Source organism: Hippopotamus amphibius, chromosome 9 (assembly GCF_030028045.1).
Source record: "Hippopotamus amphibius kiboko isolate mHipAmp2 chromosome 9, mHipAmp2.hap2, whole genome shotgun sequence".
Lineage (NCBI taxonomy): Eukaryota > Metazoa > Chordata > Mammalia > Artiodactyla > Hippopotamidae > Hippopotamus > Hippopotamus amphibius.
In genome coordinates, this window is record NC_080194.1 from 12,797,469 (window position 1) to 12,818,313 (window position 20,845).

At 45.6% G+C, this 20,845-nt stretch overlaps 1 protein-coding gene across 1 annotated transcript in view; it reads right to left on the minus strand.

Annotated features, from left to right (window-relative positions):
- The window catches only part of KIAA1549L (KIAA1549 like), a 113,075-nt gene that overhangs the window by 35,349 nt on the left and 56,881 nt on the right, over positions 1 to 20,845 (minus strand). The window contains exons 13-15 of the mRNA XM_057750495.1: positions 18,801 to 18,979; positions 11,655 to 11,872; positions 5,392 to 5,521 (exon numbers count right to left, since the gene is read on the minus strand). Of these exons, the coding sequence (XP_057606478.1) occupies positions 5,392 to 5,521; positions 11,655 to 11,872; positions 18,801 to 18,979 (527 nt within the window). The remainder of the gene's footprint in view (positions 1 to 5,391; positions 5,522 to 11,654; positions 11,873 to 18,800; positions 18,980 to 20,845) is intronic.

The following is a 20,845-nucleotide window of genomic DNA, read 5'->3' on the forward strand; positions in this document are numbered from 1 at the left end:
TAGGCGGGTGCCAAGAGCAGGAGCAGGCAGCGTCCAGAGCACAGGGAACCAGAGAGAACGGGCAGGCGGATGGCACCTGAGTGCTCACGAAGGAGGGGAAGCTGTCTGTCTCCTGCCCAGTGGGAAACTGCCTGCACGGGAGGGAAGTCCAGCAAGGGAGGCCTGGCTCCGAGTGGGTCACTAGGCCATCCTCAAACCAGCCCTGCCGCCCCCAAAACCTACAAACAGGAATCCACCTCCGGCTCCCCACCTGCCAAGAGGCCTCCGTCTCTGTGGGATTAACAAGCATCTTTGTGGGCAGCCGGTGGCCTGGTGAGGTCTGGACTACACCAAAGGCTCCCTTCACCCCCAAACACCTCCATCTCTGCCTCAGCCTCAACCAGGGAGCCTCATGCCCCATGATCAGATATTTCCCTGGGATTAAAGGCCCCTGTTAAAACACAATGGACTATAAATTAACTTGAGGTAACATATCAAGCCAGGGTTATTAGCAGCTTAAGCTAGCTGGCAGAGGCAGGAGAAAGAACTGAAAGGCTGAGATGGGAGACATATGTAAGGCAGTTCTAGGTGGGATGCTTAGGAGGTGATGGTGGTGTGGGCAGGGCCAACAACAGGGCACAGAGTTCAGAGAGCAACAGCAGATTGCTTCTGGTAAAGGACAAAATCCCCAAATCCAACCATTTGATTCCAGTGAAACCAAAGTTTGGTTGTACCCTTAACTGGGCACATCGCGATGTGCCAGGTGTCCCTGTGCTCTGCCTTGGTCTCTATCATTTCAAAGCCATAAAACGCTGGGGGAGGGAGGGGTGGGGTGAGCAGGAAAGACTCCCATTAATAATAGGATTTACAAGTTTACTGAGGAGGCCCCAGACTTGCTATAAGCTATCTCAGGCAGTCAGGGGCCTTCCAGATCACATTTCATTCCCCTGCAAATGGAAGCCGTCAAAACAACTGTTCCAATTCCCTGGCCTCCTTCCAGTAACCACTGTTCACCTGGAACTAAGGCAACTGGCTGCATTGTCAGCCGAGAGACGCCAGCAAGATAAACAGCCCATCACACACAACACAGTGCACCTAGTCTGCAGCCTGGGCGGGGACTGAGCTCTGAGCAGTGCTTCCATCTTCCCCTTTGCTGTATTCTCCTCCACTAGTTCCCCCAACCACTTCCCAAATATTGCTCTGCCAGGTAATTCTCCTCTATATCTTGCTTTTACCTGGTGCCATGGCAGGGATGGTAGACCAGGCCTTGGCAGCCTCTTTGCTGCACGCATTTCTCTACCTTGAAGGCCAACAGCTAACATGAACTTGGGGCCCTCCAGGAGGTGGCGGCTGTGACTGAGACTTCGGTTCTGTCAATTAAATGCACTAGCGTGTGGTCTGGACCGAGGGAATGAGGCAGGGCCAGTCTATCTGCTGGTCAGCAGTCCCAGGGCAGCCGGCTTCCCCATCTCCTCGCTTGGGGCACAGGCAGTGGCCCCTCAGCAGGGCCAGCCCTGTGGTTTTGTTCTCAGTCTTTCCTGGAACACTCCTCCAGCCCTCAGATAATTTGGGGAGCACCACATTCCTCTTAGTCCTTTTCCGTCTGTTTAAAATGGTTTGATGTTTTCTGTTTTCTGCAGCTGAACCTTGCCTGAGGCAGAGCCCCTTTTTGTAAGTTTACATAGACCCCTCAGCTGTAAAATCATCTGGTTTCTGCAAACATTTCATAACATCTCCTCCAAGGCTGTGATGGGTGCTTTTGACAGCTACAGCAGAGCCTTTGACATCGCCTCTTCTGAGATGCATCAATGGATCAATTAACCTTCTTAACATGTTCAAACTCACGGCTCACATATTAGGGTCTGAGTGCCTCCAGGGTGTGGAATCTCCAGCAACGTGCTGGAGAGAAACTAAGAGAAATAGCTTGTAAAACTCTCTACTTCTGAGAGGTCAGCATTCATTTTCAACATTATAATTCAAACAATCGTTACAGAGAGGCTCTCATGGCCAGGGCACATAGCTGACTCTATTCCTGTCGTAGGTTTTTGAACTCCAAAAGCAAATCAAGGTGAAGAAGGTGCTTTTTTATTTCTGGGGAATGATTTGATTATTACTTGTCCTTTGGAAGCAAAGTCTGATTCTTTATCCACATACAGGGGTTAATAATTTGGCTGATGTAGAAAAAACAGTTGGGTCTTTATTCTGCCTGAGAAATCACATTTGGGACATTTTCTTTTCCTTTCGCTACTGCTTCATTATTTTCTACATGACTTTCACTCAGAAGATAACATTTAAAAAATAATTTGAGGGACTTCCCTGATGGTTCAGTGGTTAAAACGCTGTGCTCCCAGTGCAGGGGGCCCGGGTTTGACGCCTGGTCAAGGAATTAGATTTCATATGCCGCAACTAAGAGCCTGCATGCTGCAACTAAAAGATCCCCAGTGCCGCAACTGAGACCTGGTGTAGTCAAATAAATAAATAAACAAATAAATAATTTGAAATAGTTATTTTTATTTTGAAATATCAGGCTGACATTATCTTTTCTATTCATTTTCTGCACTTAGAAGAATTCATTTCAATTAATTTCAGAGTTAAAGATATGATCTGGCCTTATTAGGACTGATCAGTTTTGGACATCTTTCTAAAATCATGTCTTCTTTTAAAAGGGGTGCCTTCTCTAGAAGATTACTATCTAAGTGAGCCCCAGTAAATGCCAGGATGTGTGGCATCCCTTTGGTGTTAGGGCGGCAAAGTGGTTGAGAATTGTTGCTGCAAAACACAGGGATTCCCAAACCCCTTGGCGCTAAAAGTCTCTCTTCCACAGGCCCTCATTTTTCCTGCTCAGTGGAAAAATTCTGAAACAATCCAGACTGAAGAGCATGTTTGTTGGCTTATTTGTTTATTTATTCCTTTGTTTTTACATGCAGGTGTTTCCTTTGGGATTCTAAAGCAGGCAACCTTTGAAAAATTCACACTTAAATCAACCTCCCAGTGCTTTTATTTCTACCATGTCAAGGAGTGGGTCGCTCTGGGTGTTCCCTAATCTGGCAGAAATGACTTGGAAATGTTGGCCTGGCTTCAAGATCCCCAAACCCAGTAGGAAGCATGATTGTTTCCAACTGAATGACCTGTTCACTGCTGAGCTAATGGATTCTTTTGCCAGGAGTGCTTTGGCACTTTTGGAAAATAAAGATTCGGAAAATGAATGCATGCATTGTTTAAAACTATGACTCTTCTTTTTCTACTTTATCTGCCAGTCCATTTTTTGCTTGTGTGAGTTATCCATGCAAGAATTCTTGTGAGACCTGACATCTTAGAGAGATCAGAAATACAGGGCCTATATTCTGTTACATGAAGACAGATGAACAGTGTGTGGGGGCACATGTAGGTCGTGTTGCCTGGTGGTTAAGGGGATGGGCTCTGGAGTCAGGTAAACATGTTACGTAACTGCTCAGAGCCTCGGTTTCCTATCTGCACAATGGGCATGAGAGTACCTACCTGACTGGTGACTGCAAATTCAATTAGATTATACACGTAAAAAAGACTAGAATAGGGCCTGGTCTAGTGTATGCAGTCAGGAAATGATAGCAAATACTTCTCATGTGATTAAAAGCTCAGGAGGAGATACAGGAAGCAATTTCATTCTAGTGTCAAGAGTCTAAATTCCTAAAATTGTTCCCTAGGTGATCATCTTCTCTTAAGGAAACTTATATTTGCTTATGTTTTTGTGAGCACACACACTTTTCAAAGAATTGTATATTAAAAAAAAAATCTATTGAAATGAAGTGGGCTTCCCCTAAAGTAATCTGTAATTAGAATATTTATACATGTTTGTGAGGGGTGAGCAACCGCCTTTAAAAAGACCCCTCTCCTTCTACTGTTCTAACACAACAATCCAAAAGTGTTAAGTGAGCACTGCAAGTCCTGGCACAGTGGCGAAAAAAACCTGCAGTGTTCTCTTTTCAAGACTAACAGGAAAACTTTTAGCCTATTTCCTCAAACTGTAAAAATGTCTGTGTCTAGAACCTCATGAGAAATCTATTAATACAAATCTTGAAATAAATTAAGAATCCTATCATACCTCAGCAGAATATTCCTGAGCAGAAGAAAAAGTTCCCCAAACTACAAGCATCCAGGAAAAATACTCACTGCTGGTTGGGAGAGATTAATTGGAAATTTCAAATGCTCTATTTTTAACCACATTATCAAACTGATGACCAACTTTAGTATAAGAAATATTTGTATAACGAGAAAATTTAACATTGAATAATTTAATCTGGGGGAGAAAAAAAAGAGATTTGCCCAAAGCATCCGGAATTTTATAAAACTAAGGCATCAAACTGTTTTCTATAAAAAAGGAAAAAGAAATAAAAAACAACGGTATCACCACCAACACAAATATCAAGTTTAAATGTAAGGAAGGTAATTAGAAATTCAAATTAGGTATATCTCTGTTTTTAATTGGACCATTAAAAATCCCACTTTAAGTTTTTGTGGCAAACAATGACCAATCCCGAGGGTGAAAAATCTTCTTTCCTTCAAATTAGCACCATATGTTTAAGAAATCAAGTGTCATTTTCAGCTTACAACCTCACAATTATAACAAAACTTTATCTGGATATATTTGAATCATACTTCTTGTTACAGAAAATTTTTTGTTTGTAACTAGAGAAACATTTTAGGAGAAAGGGAAAAAAACATTTTCATAAAACCTAAGAGTATATTCAAGACCATCTGAAATCTTGGAGGAGAATGAAGCATTATTCAACATCTCAGCATAGTATCGTTCACATGAGCTCATGAGAGCAACTACATGTGACGGGATGTGAACAACTTGAGAGGAGGCACCAAATCTGTAAGTCATCCTCTGAGGAAGTTTGATGGGATGAGAAGCATTTTTGCAGTTTGGAGCATCCCTGAACATGAGCATGTGCTTCATCATGTGAAATCACCAAATCACTCTGTTGGAAACCTCATTGTTTCCATGGCATATTGAGGAGTTATGAAATCAGGAACAAATCCAACTTCTCAACAGTGCTACGGATTAAAAGAAGCCTATGTTCAAATAAATTCTAACCCACGGCCATGGTTCCTACTGAGTTTCTAAGGACAAAGGGAAAAAAATGAAGGACATTTAGAATCGCTGTTGAATTTAAGGTCAATAATGTGCTATTCATAAAATAGTTGAATTTAGACACTGAGATGCTTTGAGCAATAATTTCTTACTCTGATATATTCCAATTAGTCTTACTTTGCAAAATAGGTAACAAGGAATAATAAAATAGAAAACATTTCACTGCATTTAAAAACTCCACTAACATGCAGTAAACTGAAACATCATAGGATGCTCTACCCCCTTTGCATTTGGGAAAAAGCAAAGCTTGTATTCACCTTGGCCCTCCAGAGACTTACATCGTATCCGCTGTTACGGATTCCACGCCGAGGTCGCTCCCGAGTCACCAGAAGGTCCATCTCCGTTTCCCCCGGACTCGGGCTGTTCAGAGATTGCCGGCTCCGGTAGACAGAGTTCTTCATCTGTTGCCTGAAGAAAATTCAACAACTGTTATGATGCAGCAAATGCCCTGACAGATGGAATTCTCCACTGATCCAAACTACAGGCAACCAATGAAGGGTTTGGATTTGCCTCACATATCTCAGAATTGATGGTATTTGTTCCCTGGCCATCAGGGGCTGTAGAAAGAGTAGAATAAAGATTTTTCTTTCAGATGCTGTAACCTTTTGGCTGAATTGTAAATGTTCTTTTGTACGGAAAGTAGGTAACTATAATCAATTGCAACACTGCAACCTCATCGAAAATTCTGCTGATGGCAAGGCCAGGGACTCCCTCTTGACCCTCTAGGACAGCTAACGCTGGAAGAACAAACTTGCTTGTGTTGGCTTTGTGGACTTAGCAGCCTCCTGTTCCTTTTCATCTTTCTGATTTCACATGCAGGGTTCCATGACGTGTTAACAAACACTGTGGATAATGAGCTTCTTAAACACAACTGTTGATAGATTTTCTTTTCTACCTTCACCACAGTGGATTCCCTTCTGGGCTAAGGAGCCATAAACCAAAAGGCAATTTGGGGCCCATCCATCATCCAGTCTTTACTGAGTGGCTACTATGCACCAGGCACTGTGGAAGATGATGGAGATTCACAGTGAGCAAGACAGACGTGGTCCTGCTCTCCTGAGCTTACGCTCTAATGAGGGAGACAGACAATTCGCACAATAATTTCCAAGAGTAATAAGGGCTGTGAAGGAAAACGAGGGGATGTGACAGATGGTGAGAGGATAGGGGGTGATTTTAGATAGGATGGTCAGGGAAGGCCTCTCTGGAGAAGTGATATTTCAGCAGACCCCTAAACAGAGCCAGCCACATGCCAATCTGGGCACAGAGCTCTTCCGGCCCCGGGAGTAGCACATTCAGAGGGGCCGCTCCATTCCCCCTGGAAATGCATCATCACTGTCTTGTTTCCAGGTGTCATCAGAGGAATTTTCTGAGGAGGGGGAAAGAAACAGTAACAAAGTGAAGGCTGTGGCTGTGCTTTTCTTCTTGCACAACATGCAACTCTTAGGAGCGTTGACTCTCACATGATCCTGCAGGGTTTATCCCATAAAGGTGGGATAACATCACTGGCTACTTCCCTCTCATCCAACAGTAAGTTTCTCCCTGTAAATAACTTGCCTTTCAGAGCATCTACCTTCAGAGAACTCCCCAAACATCACCTATTTTGTGTCTCGGTTCTAAGATTCTATCCATCCATGGATTGAAGGTAAAGAGGTTGTGTTATTTATTTATTTTTTTTGACATTCAGCTTTTTTTTCTTTTTAATTTTTTTAAAAATTGCTTTTATTTATTTATTATTTTGGGGGGGTACACCAAGTTCAATCAACTGTTTTTATACACATATCCCCGTATTCCCTCCCTTCCTTGAAGGTTGTGTTATTTTAGCGGTGACTATGGAAGAAACCTGGGAGGTACAGATACCTTTTCATGATCTCACACCCAGTTCGTCACAGCATGACACTCACACACTGTTAGTCTAGAACAAGACATTAAAACTCCCAAGGCAAGACACTACCCTTGCAATTAGTCTAGGGTATAAAACAAACACTACTAGATGGACTCCCTCACCACGAGGACCTTACACCTGTTTAGAGAGCCTCTGTGATCTTTGCTTGCCTGGCACCCAGGACAACCCTCTTTTGGTAAGAGCACCAGGATGTTCTTTGGGGGCCAGAGTTCCTCCAGGGACTGGCATATGACTCAGGCTGGACCATCATAGGATCACAGCCCCATGGCCAAGCAACTGGTCAGAGGGTGGGCCCATGAATTGGTCAGATGAGACTAAGTCTCCAGGCTTTTGCTACAGCAACAAGGCAAGAAGTGTTCTCTTGGCACTGAGGTTTCCAAGAAGATAGGATATAAGCCTAGAGTTGCTGGTGGCCAGTTTGCCACTATGAGGTAAGAGCCTGCCTGAAAAGAAACCAGCAAAGAGTGAAGAAACAGCAAGATAAACATGGAAGACATTGTATGACCTCTTGGATCTAGCCATGCCTGAAGCCTTGGCCTGCTCAATGGTAAATTCTCTATTTAACCAATTTGTGTTGGTTTTCCACCATTTACAACCCAAAGAATCCTTTCTAACATAGGAGCTTAGCACCTAGTGTTATAAAATGTGCCCTATAGTTGTCTGCAATTAGAGGCTTCCTTTAGGAAAGGAGCACAACCTTGTGAAACAGAATCTGTTTTGAGCGATTCACACTTTAAGGCAGACCCCAAAAGAATTCTTACCCTTAACCTAATTACAAATCAGTTTTTGAAAAAGCAGGCTTCACCACTGTTCTGAGATTGCCAATTAACCCATTTAGAAAAGATTTACTAATAAGGGTGGTGGAGGAGTAAATACTAGGATTAGCAATTGACATTTAAGTAGGTTATTTTGGAAGTATTAGAAATACAATAGTAAGACTGTGTAAGCCCTTTCGAGAACCACGAATGTGGGTGAGCGCTTAGACACTGGCGTACACCCCAGACTCCTTTTCCGTTGAAGACAATGTTCTATTATACACAGCTTAAAGACTGCTGTTGACATGGATCTCAATTGACCAGATCACCAACGTGTGCCCAATGTGCAAGCAATTACTTCAAAATAAATTAGGCTTTCAGGTAGAGAAATTATTTATTTTAATCAAATAGAGTTCCATTAGGTATACTCATTTCCTATTGGTGTTTTTGCTATATTCTTTCAAAGTTAACAAATTTTGAAACTTGCAAACTTGAGATAAGTTTTTTAATCTTTGAAAATATTGCTGGGATGATAATGATAAATTTTATTTGGGTTTTTTTAGGAGCCTGGGACTAACCACTAGAGTTTAAGAGTAAGTTCCCAAACTGTGTTTTACGGAACCCTAGGGTTCCATAAAGATGGACTAGAACCATTAGAAGGAGGGGGAGGAGGAGGAGGAGGAGAAGGAGGAGGAGGATGCCCTGCTTCTATCAGAGAAACTTTGTCTTTATAGGTTATTGCCTTAGGTTGGGTTCTCCCTGAAGCAAGCGCTGTGATGATCTGAGTAGAATTGGTTTATTTGGGAGAGGGTTCCAGGAAGCACAAGTTGGGAAGTGGGAAAATGAGAGCGGGAAGGGAGGGAGGCCAATAAAAGATATGATCCAGAGCAGATCGGTGTTTTGGGCATCTGGAGCTCGAACTCCCTGGAGACAGTTGTTTTAGAATGTAGATTTCATTATTATTCAGGTATGGTAAAACCAACAGATCAGGGGATGACTGCCATTGAAAAGAGAGCTCGTATACGTCCAGATCTCAAGAGGAAGGGCCATGCCACCCTACGGTGGGCCACACGGGAAGCACCAAGGTCAGTCACAAGGTAGTGGGAGTGCGGGGAACATGTCAGCAAGAGCCTTGATTGTGGCTTTCACGGCAAACAACTGGCAAGGCAGGGTAAGCAGGCTTAGGACTGCCTCCCTTGAATGATTCCGGCAGACTCTGGGACATGGGACCTGTCCCTGTTCGTCTGGTACCTGGCCGGGGTGATTCGGGCAGGGAGACTGGGGGCCCAGATTGCAAAAGCCCTGTGTGCAAGAGGCAGCTGGGGTCTGGGCTCTAGCTTGTTTGGTTTGTGTCTGACAGGTGTGCTTGCACGTGAGACTTACTATCCCTAGGAACTGGCTAGCCAGCCCTGGGAGGGGTAGTTCCTCCAGGGGCAAGGTCCCAGATGTCAAATCATCACACACAGAAAGCAGAAAACATGGTTATTACAACAGCACAGAGTTCTCCTGCCAGAGGTATTTATCCATCAATTGCCTTCGGTCACTGATTGCAGCTTCTCCAGAGCACATTAACTACCTGACAGTTCTGGTCAGGGGCTCACGTCAGAGTCACAGAAGAAAGATGCTGCTGGCCTATAGCGAGGCTGAGGGGACATGTAGGGGGCCTCTGACAGCACCTGCCTCAGTTATATTACATACTTTGGGTCTCTGAGTGAGAGTTTATAACATAAAAATGGGGGTGTTCTCTGACTTAAAAAAAAAAAAAAAGCTGTGAAAACCCTTTTAAAGGGTATCAGGATGAGTCAACACTTGCAATCTAAACTTTGATTTATTTAGGTCTCAGAATAAGATTCTGGTTATTGATGGCCTAGAGAATGAGTCCCTTACTTGTGCTTTGTAGGGGCTAGGTCACTGAGAGCAGAACCTCTAGCGAGTTGAACTGTGAACAGCAATTAACAGGTAAGTCTAACCTGTGATAACAGGTAACACACAAGCAGGCAGCAGTGGACAGCACCTGGAGTCGACAGCAGAGTGTGACAGGAACAGCATCCGAGAGCTTCCTGAGTCTCCGTCACCCTCCTTTTCTCTGTTAATCTTTCTTTTCTCATGCCCATCTCTTGCTCACGCCATCTCCTTCCTACCCACCCCCCTCACCTGATGCGTGGTTATCTCTACTTTTAACCGGTCAAAAATGTTTAATTAAATCCTTTCCTCAACAGACATTTACTAAAAATTACCCCTACAATCCCCGCACCAGCAGGCCATCAAAGGGCCTGACCTTTTGTTAGGCAGTGGAGATGCACCCCTCCAGAAGAAAGTTTTGTTCATTCTCCTTATAAAATACCTTCACTGAAATTTTTATATATTTCTCAAATAATTACCAAACTAAGTTCCGCTTACTTGTACATGATTTTTGATTCCTTTTCCAAGTATCAGCAGGAAACCCCGGAAGAACGACTCCTCACCCTAGTCTATAAAAGGCCACTGAAGTAAAAAGTCCCAAAGTATAAACTGAAAGCTAAAGAAACCCCCGCCTCCCAATAAAATCTACACGTGTTCTTCTCTTTTTTCGTAGTTATCAACATGGTGGCACATGCGTCGTGATCCCATCACAGCGTGATTTTAGATCAATAGCTTGTTATCCCCACCAAGCCTAATGAGAAGCCTGGTAATTGAAGCACTGGCTTAGAATTCTCTCCTTTCGTTATTAAAAATGAATTACGTTGATGCCATTCATAAAATTTAGCCCCACCTCCCAGCTTGATTTTGTAGCTTCCGTCTAAGCCTGTCACATAGTCATACTGGCTTTTAATAAATACCCACCCAGGCCAGGAACCATCCTGCCCTCCCTGGGGACCTCTGTAGAGGGTGCGTCTGGCAAGGCTATGGGACAGGTTGGAGCACTGGCAGCTCCAAGTCAAGGGGCTGCTGCCAAGGAGAACATGTATTTGAAAAAGATGGTCTCAAATCATGCAAATGCTTCTGGGGAAGTGCCTCAGAGGGAAGGCAAAGAAGAGAGGTGTTCCGACCTAGCTTTGCTGACCTCGAGCCCTTTTCCCAGCAAGTGAGGCCACTCCCTGCTGAGTTAGCAGCAAAGCTTGGAGGGATGCCAATTCCTCCAAGCCACCGGGCCTACCCCTCTCTCTCTAGGCCAGACCTACCTTTCCTACTATCACAGCACCTCACATTTCAAACACGCATCGCACTTGTGAGCAATAAACTTTTGGGGTGGTCCTCTTTCCCTCCCATCAGGCCTCAAGTTCCACAAGAGCAGTGACTGGGCTGTCCTGTCCACCATAAAATACTGAATGAGCTGAATGAATGAGCACGTGACCATGACAGCAATCAGCATCATGCATGGTGCCCAGTACGCAGCAGGTGACAATAAATGGCAAATGAATGAACAAGTCTATGAATGAAAGAAAGGAACCCAGCGTGAAGATCAGAGTAGCTGTGTGGTAAATACTTAAGCTGAATGAAAAGGTGAGGCATGGATTCTGCTTTTCTTATGCAAGAGCCACCGAAACAATTGATGAGTACACGGTCCCTTGATCTGGAAGTTGCATAACCAAGGGGGTGATAATTATATCTGAGCCCAGCTCTGACACAGCTACAGGTTTGAAAACATCATTAAGCTAAAGGACAATTATGGTTGTTTGCACAAGTAACGTTTTTTTTAATGGCTTTAATTTTATTCACTTCCAGACGCGTTGTGGAACTCCTGCTTGTAGAGACCAGCGTGACCCAGACCAGTAGCCTGCAAAGATGACAGTCCTAAGGTAACAAACAGACCCAAAGGCCCGGATCATATTGCCCGAGGCACCCTCTACCCTCTTCCCACCAACGGTACAGCGACCTTCGGAGAATCTCTTGGGGACTGCACCTGTTTTTAGCCTCCGGGAATGGGGCACACAGTTCTGGGTCCGGATCCAAAACGTGCTCGATTTCCTTTGGGGCTTTTTCGTACATCGTCTTCCTTTCTGTCTGAGCCTTGCTCGCCTCCACCGGGGGGACGTCGTAGTATCCCTTCCTCTTGGCTTTGAGGCGCAGCTTGTTCCGGTAGTGCTCGATGTCTGACTTCTGCTTCAGGGCTTTGTTCACCTGGGGAGAGAGAGAGTCTCAGGCCCACACCTGACCAGGCATGGCCCACAGACAGGAAGCATCATCAGACAGTCACGACTCCTGGAAAAGCCATCCTGGGCTTCACCTCTGGTCCTTTGAGCCAGCCAGACCTGCCTGCATCCCATGCCAAGAACAGTCCTCAAGAGTGGACCACAAACAGTGTGGAGCCTGGCACTTGCCCAAGTCACCTGAGACCTTCCCTCAGGGCCTCCTCGCCCATCGATTCAAGTCTACTCAGGTCTAGGCCTGACTGCACTTTCAGCTGTGTGGTGTGGGCCTAAATCGCACCTAAACACTTTTGCTTCCCTGTGTGAGAGACTCTGACTTAGCAGCCCAGCTAGACGAGGGGTCCCGACTCTAGCTCCAGCCCTGAGGAGCCCAGTGGCCTCCCCTGGCCATTTAGCTGGTATCCAGCTGGATAAGACAGCCAGTTCCCAAAGGGGTAGAGTGGAGATGAATGGGGTGCGAAAGGGGACACCCTGCTCCCAAGGTCTCCCCATTCTATCAACCTGCACTTGAAAGCTTATCTTTGTCAACCTACAGCTTTCTTGAAAGCTAGGTAATTTTGAAGTCTTGCATGGCCACTATTGCCAACCGGTTCCTGCTCACCTGTCAAAGATACAAGCAGATGACTGTGTCAAATAAATAACAAGTGATGACGATATTACTCCCACAAACAGAGCCGAATGGTGAGATCCGCCTGACACGTACTGAGCAACGTGGAGAACCATTAGTGCTGTCTGTAATCAGACTTGACTACATCTGTGTAACCATGTATAATGTAGAGAGCATTTTCACAGCTGTAATTTCAAGAGACAATCATGGAAAGTCTGGTAAGTACGGGGATGATTTCCACCTGACAGGTGAGGAAACTGAGGCCCAAAAGAGGCTGAGTAAAGCGCAGAGCTGGGACCCCAGTGAACTAAGAGTCCGCGATGTGCAGTCACTACGGTGACTTACGTGTGTGAAGTCTTAACCTTCACGACAACCCATAAGGCAGGTTACTTCATTCCCCATTTTATAGATGAGATGAAGGAACTTTCTTACAGTCCCCACAGATAATCAGTGGTGGGACCAGAGTCTGACCTTGGCAGCACATGTCAGAGTGCTGAGTCTGCACAGTTAGCCACAATGTACACTGCCCCTCAGGATGGGAAGACGAGGAAGTACAGGATGTCCGAAGTCTAAGCCCCTGGACTGGTAGATTCCACCCAGGGAGCCGCTTCTGGTCAACCTATAGCGCATTTTGTCAACCTATAGCAAAGGGGACTGGCGCTGGCGTGGGCTTGCCAGAGTTGGGCCTTTCCATTTGGAAGATGTGCGAGGCCATGGTCATCTGGCAGTGCACTGGCACTAGATGCAGAGCTGGCAAAAATCCAGGCCCAGACTCTACCCCAGGCCTACCGAATCAGGATCTTCAAAAGTGGGGCCCGGGCATCTGTAATCTGAAAAAAGTCCTAGAGCTGACTCTGGCCCAGCACCTGGGTGAGAAACCTCTGGCCCTGAGCGTTGGTTTTCAAATTACATTCCATGGATTTGTGTCCTTTTGGAAGGTCGGCAGAGAAGCTTATGAGACTAAGGAGTCTTGCCCTCCCAAAGCCAACACATAGCTATTTTCATATGGCTTCAGCAAGGCCAGGGACCTGGGCTAAGAACTGTTGCCCCGGGGCTCCAGAAGAGTCCTCAGGAGCCAGGGAAGTGTGGGGGGAGCAAGAAAATGGGGCTGAGCTGCTGGGTCTGGTCCCTAACCCACAGAGCAGCCCTCCATGCTCCTGTCCGTGTTCTGTATTGGACTCCTACAAAACAGCGTGTTTGAAGAAAGGATTAGGGGGTTCAAGAAGGCATAAGGTCCAGTGGTCTTGGGGTCAGAAACTTGAGGCCTGATCCCAAGTCATCTGAGCTGAGCTCTGGGAGGAGAGGGAGCCAGGACTGTGGTCTTGAGACACGTGAGAAACACAGAGGTGGTGAGGCCAGGGAGGAGAGGAGGAGCTGCCCGGAGGCCCCCGGGAAGTGGCAGAGGAGTTTCCCCGCTGCTGCAGCCAATGCCAAGGGGGAAGGAGGGAAACAGATGTCTTCCCCTCTTTGTGTCCCTCCTGGACTTGAAAGTCCCCCAGGTAGCAAGGTCGCCCAGCCTGGGATGCTGGGCTTCCAGCCAATCAGGCCCGTGAAGCCCTGACTCACTGCCCGTGCTGCTGACGGTACTTTAGATTAAGCACTTTTTCTTCTTAAGTCTCTTCTATCTGGATTATTAACTTAAAATCCGCTAGAACATCAAGACTCCAAAAACTAAGGCTGGGAGTACTCCCTTCTGCCGAGGGAACTGCTCCCCTCTGGCCCCTGGGTCCCCCCGCTTTATCGCAGGAGCAGGGTCCCCTCTTGAGGCAAACTTACTTGCAAGCAACACAGGGGAAGAATCTCCTTTTAAAGTCAATCTCTCTCTCTCACTCATTCCTAACCTTCATGAAGTGTTCACCAGAGTTCACTGGGTTAATATTGTTGCCTTCAGTCATTTACATTTTAATGATGGCGCAGTGCAAAGCTGTGGCTAAGGGTATAGGTTCTGGAATGAGACCAACGGCCTGGGTTTAAACCCCTGCTCTGTCTTTCCCTAGCTATGGGACCTTGGGCACAGTACTTAACTTCTCTGTGCCTCAGAGTCGATCGGTGTAAGAGGGAGATAATACTACCGCCCTCCTAGGCTGCTGTGAGGATTTGCGTGAGTTCACACGCATGGCAGGCTTGCAACGTGGCCGTCCCTGAGACTGACTTCAAAATGTTATTACTGCTAACGTGGGTTGTGCACGGCTCCCTTACATCTAAGAGTAAGGGGGAGGGAGCTTGACAGAGAGAGGGGGGAGGGGAACGAGCAGCTTTGGGAACACAGAGCAGGCTGGGGTGGAGGGGAGCGGAGCGGGGCTTTGGGCTGAGCGCACTGTGTGGGGGGGCCGTGTGCCGGGGCAGAGGCAGGGTGCACAGAGGAGGGTGGACAGGCCACAGGCTGCACTGCAGTCTAAGAATGTCCCTGTTCCTTCCTCTTGCCCATGAGAGTAACTCTGGTTGACTTCCTTCTGGTTCCTGTTTCAGGAGGGAAAGGGGACAGGGCGAGCCAGTTCTAAGACGCAGCCTATAACAAGGCAAACCAACGCCCGGGGGCTTCGAGGATTCGTTACAGCACTAGCTACGTCTGGCCAACAAGCTGGGGTGAGAGTGTGGCGTTTTACGAAAGCACATCCGAGGATCCGTGCAGCTGGCTCAGGGGTCATGGGCCTGCGTAACGACAGCCCATCCTCTAAGATAAACTCCCAAATGCCCAGCACATGGTTCAGGGTGCAAGCAGAGGCTGCAGTCCTGACACTCTACACTGCCAGGTGATTCCAGCAATGAATCTGTCCAGCGGGAAGGTACGTGTCAACCAGAGTACGAGGCCCAAGGTTTGCTAACACGAGGCTGCATCTTAGATGCTTTATTTTTACCGCATTTGAAGAAACAAACTGAGGGCCATATTTTTGCTAACGCTTGCAAAGATCTCCCCAGCCTGGGCCCCGATGATATCTTTAGGCTGGCAGCATCTCACACGTCTTTAACTGTTCCCTCATTCTGATGGCCACTGAGAAAATCAAAAAAGAGAGGAAGCTAGCATGACATCCTCTGAGCCAGGAATCCATTTCTGGAATCTCTCCTAAGACAACGTTCCAAGAGGAGTTCAAAGTCAGAGATGAAAGTTAACATCACCAGTAATCAGACATATCGGTATCAAGTACTTCCTGATAGGATGCCCACGAAAGGGCACAGCATTCCCACGGTTATGCCAAAAATTCATAACCCCAATCCACTCATAAGGAGACACCAGACAAATCCAAATTGAGGGACATTTTACATGGTACCTGGCTTCAAGAGAGTAATGGTACAGGAGAGACAAAATGGTCACAAAGAAGGACAGAGGAACTGTCTCAAACTGCAGGAGACTCAGAAGACAACCGAGTGCCATGTGGAATCCTGGACTGGGTTCCAGAACAGGAAAAGGACATGAGCTGGAAAACCAGTGAAATGCAAATGAGGTCTGCACATTGGTCAATAGTATTGCACCAATATTATGTACCTGGGTTGGGTCATTACTCTGTGCTTACGTAAGATGTTAACATTAGGGGTAGCAGGTAAAGAACTAGCTGGTTAAAGGAATTCTCTGCACTAGTACGGCAACTCTTTTGTAACCTAAAATTATTTTCAAAATAAGAAGTTTTTATGTCATGCAATGAAAACACAAACCAAAAATACCTGGTTTGAACAATGGGAGAGTAGTTTCCCAATCAGTGGTGCACCTACTCAACCAAGTCACTCACGATGATCATCAGAAAGACAATAGCAACACGGCAAATGCTTAAGATACTAGCATTTGTATATGATGAGATTTTACAACATACGTGGGTTTGATCAGAAGTCTGAAGAGAAGGTGGAAAAAATGAAAACAGAGGACATTTAGGGAAGTGAAATTACCATGATCTTTCTTATTTTCTGAACTTTGTATGCTGTTATGTTTTCTTTAAAATAATCTTTAAAAGAACTACCTATAATCCATAAAAGGAAAATTTATGGCTTTGAGGCTGTGCTTTCTTTACTTAAGCCACTCGTAAGAGAAGAGGAGGAAAAGTATAAGGCAATCTGCCTCAAATGCCACAAGGCAGCAAATTACAGAGAACAGTTCAGGGCTTTTTTTCCATCCAAATGTCAGCAAGGTCTATTCCTTCAACTACCAAAATGTAACATGTATCCATTTCTGGAAAATGCTCCTCTGTTCTTCTGTTATCCTGTGACAGGGTGATGGGCCTGGCAGAAAAAGGGAGTGGTAAGTTGGATTTAGCGGAGATTTGGAATCTGTCCCCATGACATTCACATTGCTAAACTGGGATGAAAAAAAACCAGGCATGGCGGCCATCCCCTAGGCCCATACTGGGCAGAGGATCTAAGTGAAGAGCAGTTATCAGTGCATTAGTGACAACCTCAGAGGCCTCTAATCACTGGGCTTGCATGTCTAGTGGCAGAACTGTACCCAAGAAAAGATTCACTGGATGCGAATGGCTCTGAGAAGATACATAGGTTCCCAAATTATGGGGCCAAAGGGCATAGCGTACTTGATCAATCAATCCTTGCTCATTAGCTGACTAATGGTGATGATAATAGGACTACAAATAACATATTTGCATGCTAGGCATTGTTCTAAGCGCTTTACGTGTATAAACTCATTTGATCCTCACAACAGTCCCATTGTACAGATGGAGATACTGAGGCACAGAGAAATTAACCTGTCTAAGGTCACACAGATATAGTAAGTAGAAGAGCTGGGATTCACATTCTTGCAGCGTGGCTGAAGAGTCCACACTCTTTCAAACGCAACGCTCTTTTTCACTGATGGGCCACAGTAAGTCAGAGAGGGAAGGAGCACTGGACAGGGAGCCAGGGGGTCTGAACACCATGCTGTCACAATAACCTGCAGTGCAACTCTGAGCGAGCCACATAAGCCCTCTGGCTTCAGTTTCTTTGTCTAAAAAAAAATGAGGAGGTTGGAATAGAAGTGCTCTATACGTCCACAACCAGTTTTCTCTATTTATTTATTTATTTATTTTTGTTTTTGGCCATGCTGCATGGCTCGTGGGATAGTTCCCTGACCAGGGATTGAACCCAGGCCCATGTCAGTGAAAGCTCAGAGTTTTAACAACTGGACTGCCAGGGAACTCCCAGTTAAGTTCTTTTCAAAAACTGACGAACCTCAACTCATCACACTTCTAAGCAGTTCAGTCTTTCTGTCCAGAAAACCAGAGGAGCTTCCTGAATCAGGTCTGTCACAGGCTTTTATACATGGCCTGGATGGGATGTGGACAAGCCATTGAAGTTCATTTATAGTACTCAGCTGTACGGGGCTGTGGTGTGTTCCTCCAGGTGTGGTGGGAAAGAGACGTTGAAGCTTAGGAAATCTCCCACCTGATGCAGGTAACCATAGCCAGGTATAAATTAATGAAGCGAATAACCAACCTGATACCTCCACAATAGAGAAAAATATACAAAAGTAGGTGTGTATGTGCAGACGTGTAATGTATTCACATGCAGGTTCCATATGCATGGCCTTAAAGGATCATAAACATGTTCAGCTCACTGACCATTCTGCTGCAGAAGATGGAGAAATGGCAGATAATTTTTACCCAATTTACTCTCTTGCTCTCCCCTAAATTGCCTCTATCTATCTATCTATCATCTATCTATCTATCTATCTATCTATCTATCTATCTATCATCTATCTCCATCCATCCATCCATTTGTTTTTCTTTGGTGAAATCATTATTCTCTGGTGTACATTACTAACTTTTTTCAGACTCAGGAAAATTAACATGCTATCCATCGATACCCTCCTGGAAGCAGGCAAAGGGTTGTTTCAAGCTTGCTCAAAGGGGTAGAAGTCATTGCAAAGCCTATATAGTGGGCCGCATCCCTGACTGTATCTCCTCTAGTCCCCTATCAATTCAAGTGCCTCGCATTCCCACTGCAACAGATGTCCCATCATGACCAGTTTAGGAGCGTTATCACGAAAGACCACAGGCTCTGTGGGTGAGGCGTTGGGGAAGCAGCATTTCTGACGTTTCTCTTCCCAATTTCAGTTTTTAAAACACCCCCTCTGGGCTTTTCAATGAAGGCAGAAAATGCTCTGAAAACATTACTCAACAAGCTGGTTTGGGGGTGACGCGTGTCCTGATTCATTCCGCTGAGACCTGCGCATGCAGAGGTAAAAAATGAGCCACAGACCCCCGTACACCTGGATGCAACCTGCACCCAGGACCCCCAGGTGCTGCTCCTGAGTCCGCATTCACAGAGGCCTGGCTGCACCCGCTCTCTCCTGTTGTGGTCCTCAGATGCTCACCTCGCCGTTGAGGAGAGCTGGCTCCTGGCTCCTGTCCGAGGTGGGGTGCACCACGGGGAGGGCTGTGGGTTTTATTCCGATGAGCTGCACAGACCCAGAAGACGTGTCAAAGGCATCGGCAGCCGCCTTGCCAGAGCTGTCAAAGAGGACTGCTCCCTCCTCTTCATCACTCGCCGGCACTAAAGCACAACAGAAACACATTGATTTTCTGGTGCAGGGGAGCCGCGCCAAAGTGGGGGAATTTATGTGAGGCTCACAGCCGAAGGACATTACTTTATGCTAAACAACCTCAGGAACAGCAGCATCTGGTCCTGTGCCAACGGCTCACTGCTGCTCGTGGCTGCTTTTAAATTTAAGGTCTACACTCTTCACCCCCTTCACATTTAAAAAGTAAAAACCACTCTTTCAAAACTGTGACAGAACACACTTGAAAAAAAAAATACATTTGTTCTCTATGTTTGAGTCAGAGATGGGAGAAGTGCCACTTGGCCAAACCTGGCAACTGATCTTAAAATATGACAAACTATTGCAATACATACAACATAGATAACTAGTGAGAACCTACTAGTACAGCACAGGGAACTCTACTCAGTGCTCTGTGGTGACCTAAATGGGAAGGAAAGCCAAAAAAGAGGGCATATATGTAAACATACAGCTGATTCACTTTGCTGTACAGCAGAAACTGACACAGCAGTGCAAAGCAACCATACTCCAATAAAAAAAAAAAATGACTATCAAGAGAATAACAGCATTCAGTTTAGTCTCTGCCACCAAAGCTACCCATTTTGGCATCATGTTAAGGTCAACCAGCCACAGGAATTGCTGCAAAAACTATTTCTTTTTCTTTTTTAAAGACTGCTTCTTCGTTATTAGGGTTTGGTTCCTTTCATTTGTCTAAAACAAAAGAAAGTTAAGAAATAACCACCGGAGAAACGAATTTAACGCTACAGACAACTCCCCTAATTAAGTAGAGTGATTTCCACCTACACTCTGTTAAACTAATTTTCCCCTCTGACAGAGGATTCCGTTGTAATAGCTGAAAGACAGCCGTCTGCCTTGTGCTTTCATAGCTAAGCTGATGGAGGACGTTCGAGGGCCAGCAGTATCTTGCTGATTTACTTGCTCTTAAAGCACATTCCCATTAAGTAACTATACGAATGATAGTGTATTGAGCATGGCTCGGCAAGAGATAAATTAAGCCTGTTCAAACACCCAAACCAGCAGGCAACTGAGGAGCAAAATAGGTGTTATACAAAATATGAATGTAATAGAAGTATATTCATCTTTCCTCCTGTCTCAAGAGATTGGGATGTCATTTAAATTATTGAGAAACAGAGAGTTTGTACCATTCTGTCACTTATCATAATCACAGAAGATCTGTCAAATTAAGCCAAGTAAATAGTTATTTTACAATGTCGCTAAAATACCTGAGTCTAACCGTGGGTTATAACTGGAATATTTTGGGGTTCTGTGGACTTATTTGTAAATAGCAGGCCACCAAGGAGCCAATGACAGAGGAAAATCTCTATTCAGATATGTTACCAGATGCACATATCTTTTTAGAGTGTAGTTTTGCCGGACAGCTCTTGTTTTCCCACCGTTATCTCCCACTAGGCCACTGCTATGAAAGCCAGCCTCCAAGATGGCGCCCAGTAATTCTTGCCTCCTGATACTCACAACCCCATAGGACTACTCCGCGTAAGGAACAGGAAATTGCAGAAATGACAATGTATCTCTTCCAAGGCTAGGTCATAAAAAAGCATTGTTGCTTCCACCTTGCTCTCTCTTGGGTCAATTCTCACTCTAGGGAAACTGAGCCGCCATGTTATGAGAACACTCAAGCACCCCTATGGAGAGGTCCATGTGGCAAGAAACTGAGACTCCTGCCAACAGCTGTGTGAGTGAGCCATCTCATATGTGGGTTCTGCAGGCCTGATCAGGTCTTTCAATGGCTACAGCCCAGGCCGACATCTTGACTGCAACCTCATGAGATACTCTGAGCCAGAACCACCCAATTAAACCACTTCTGAATTCCTGACCCACAG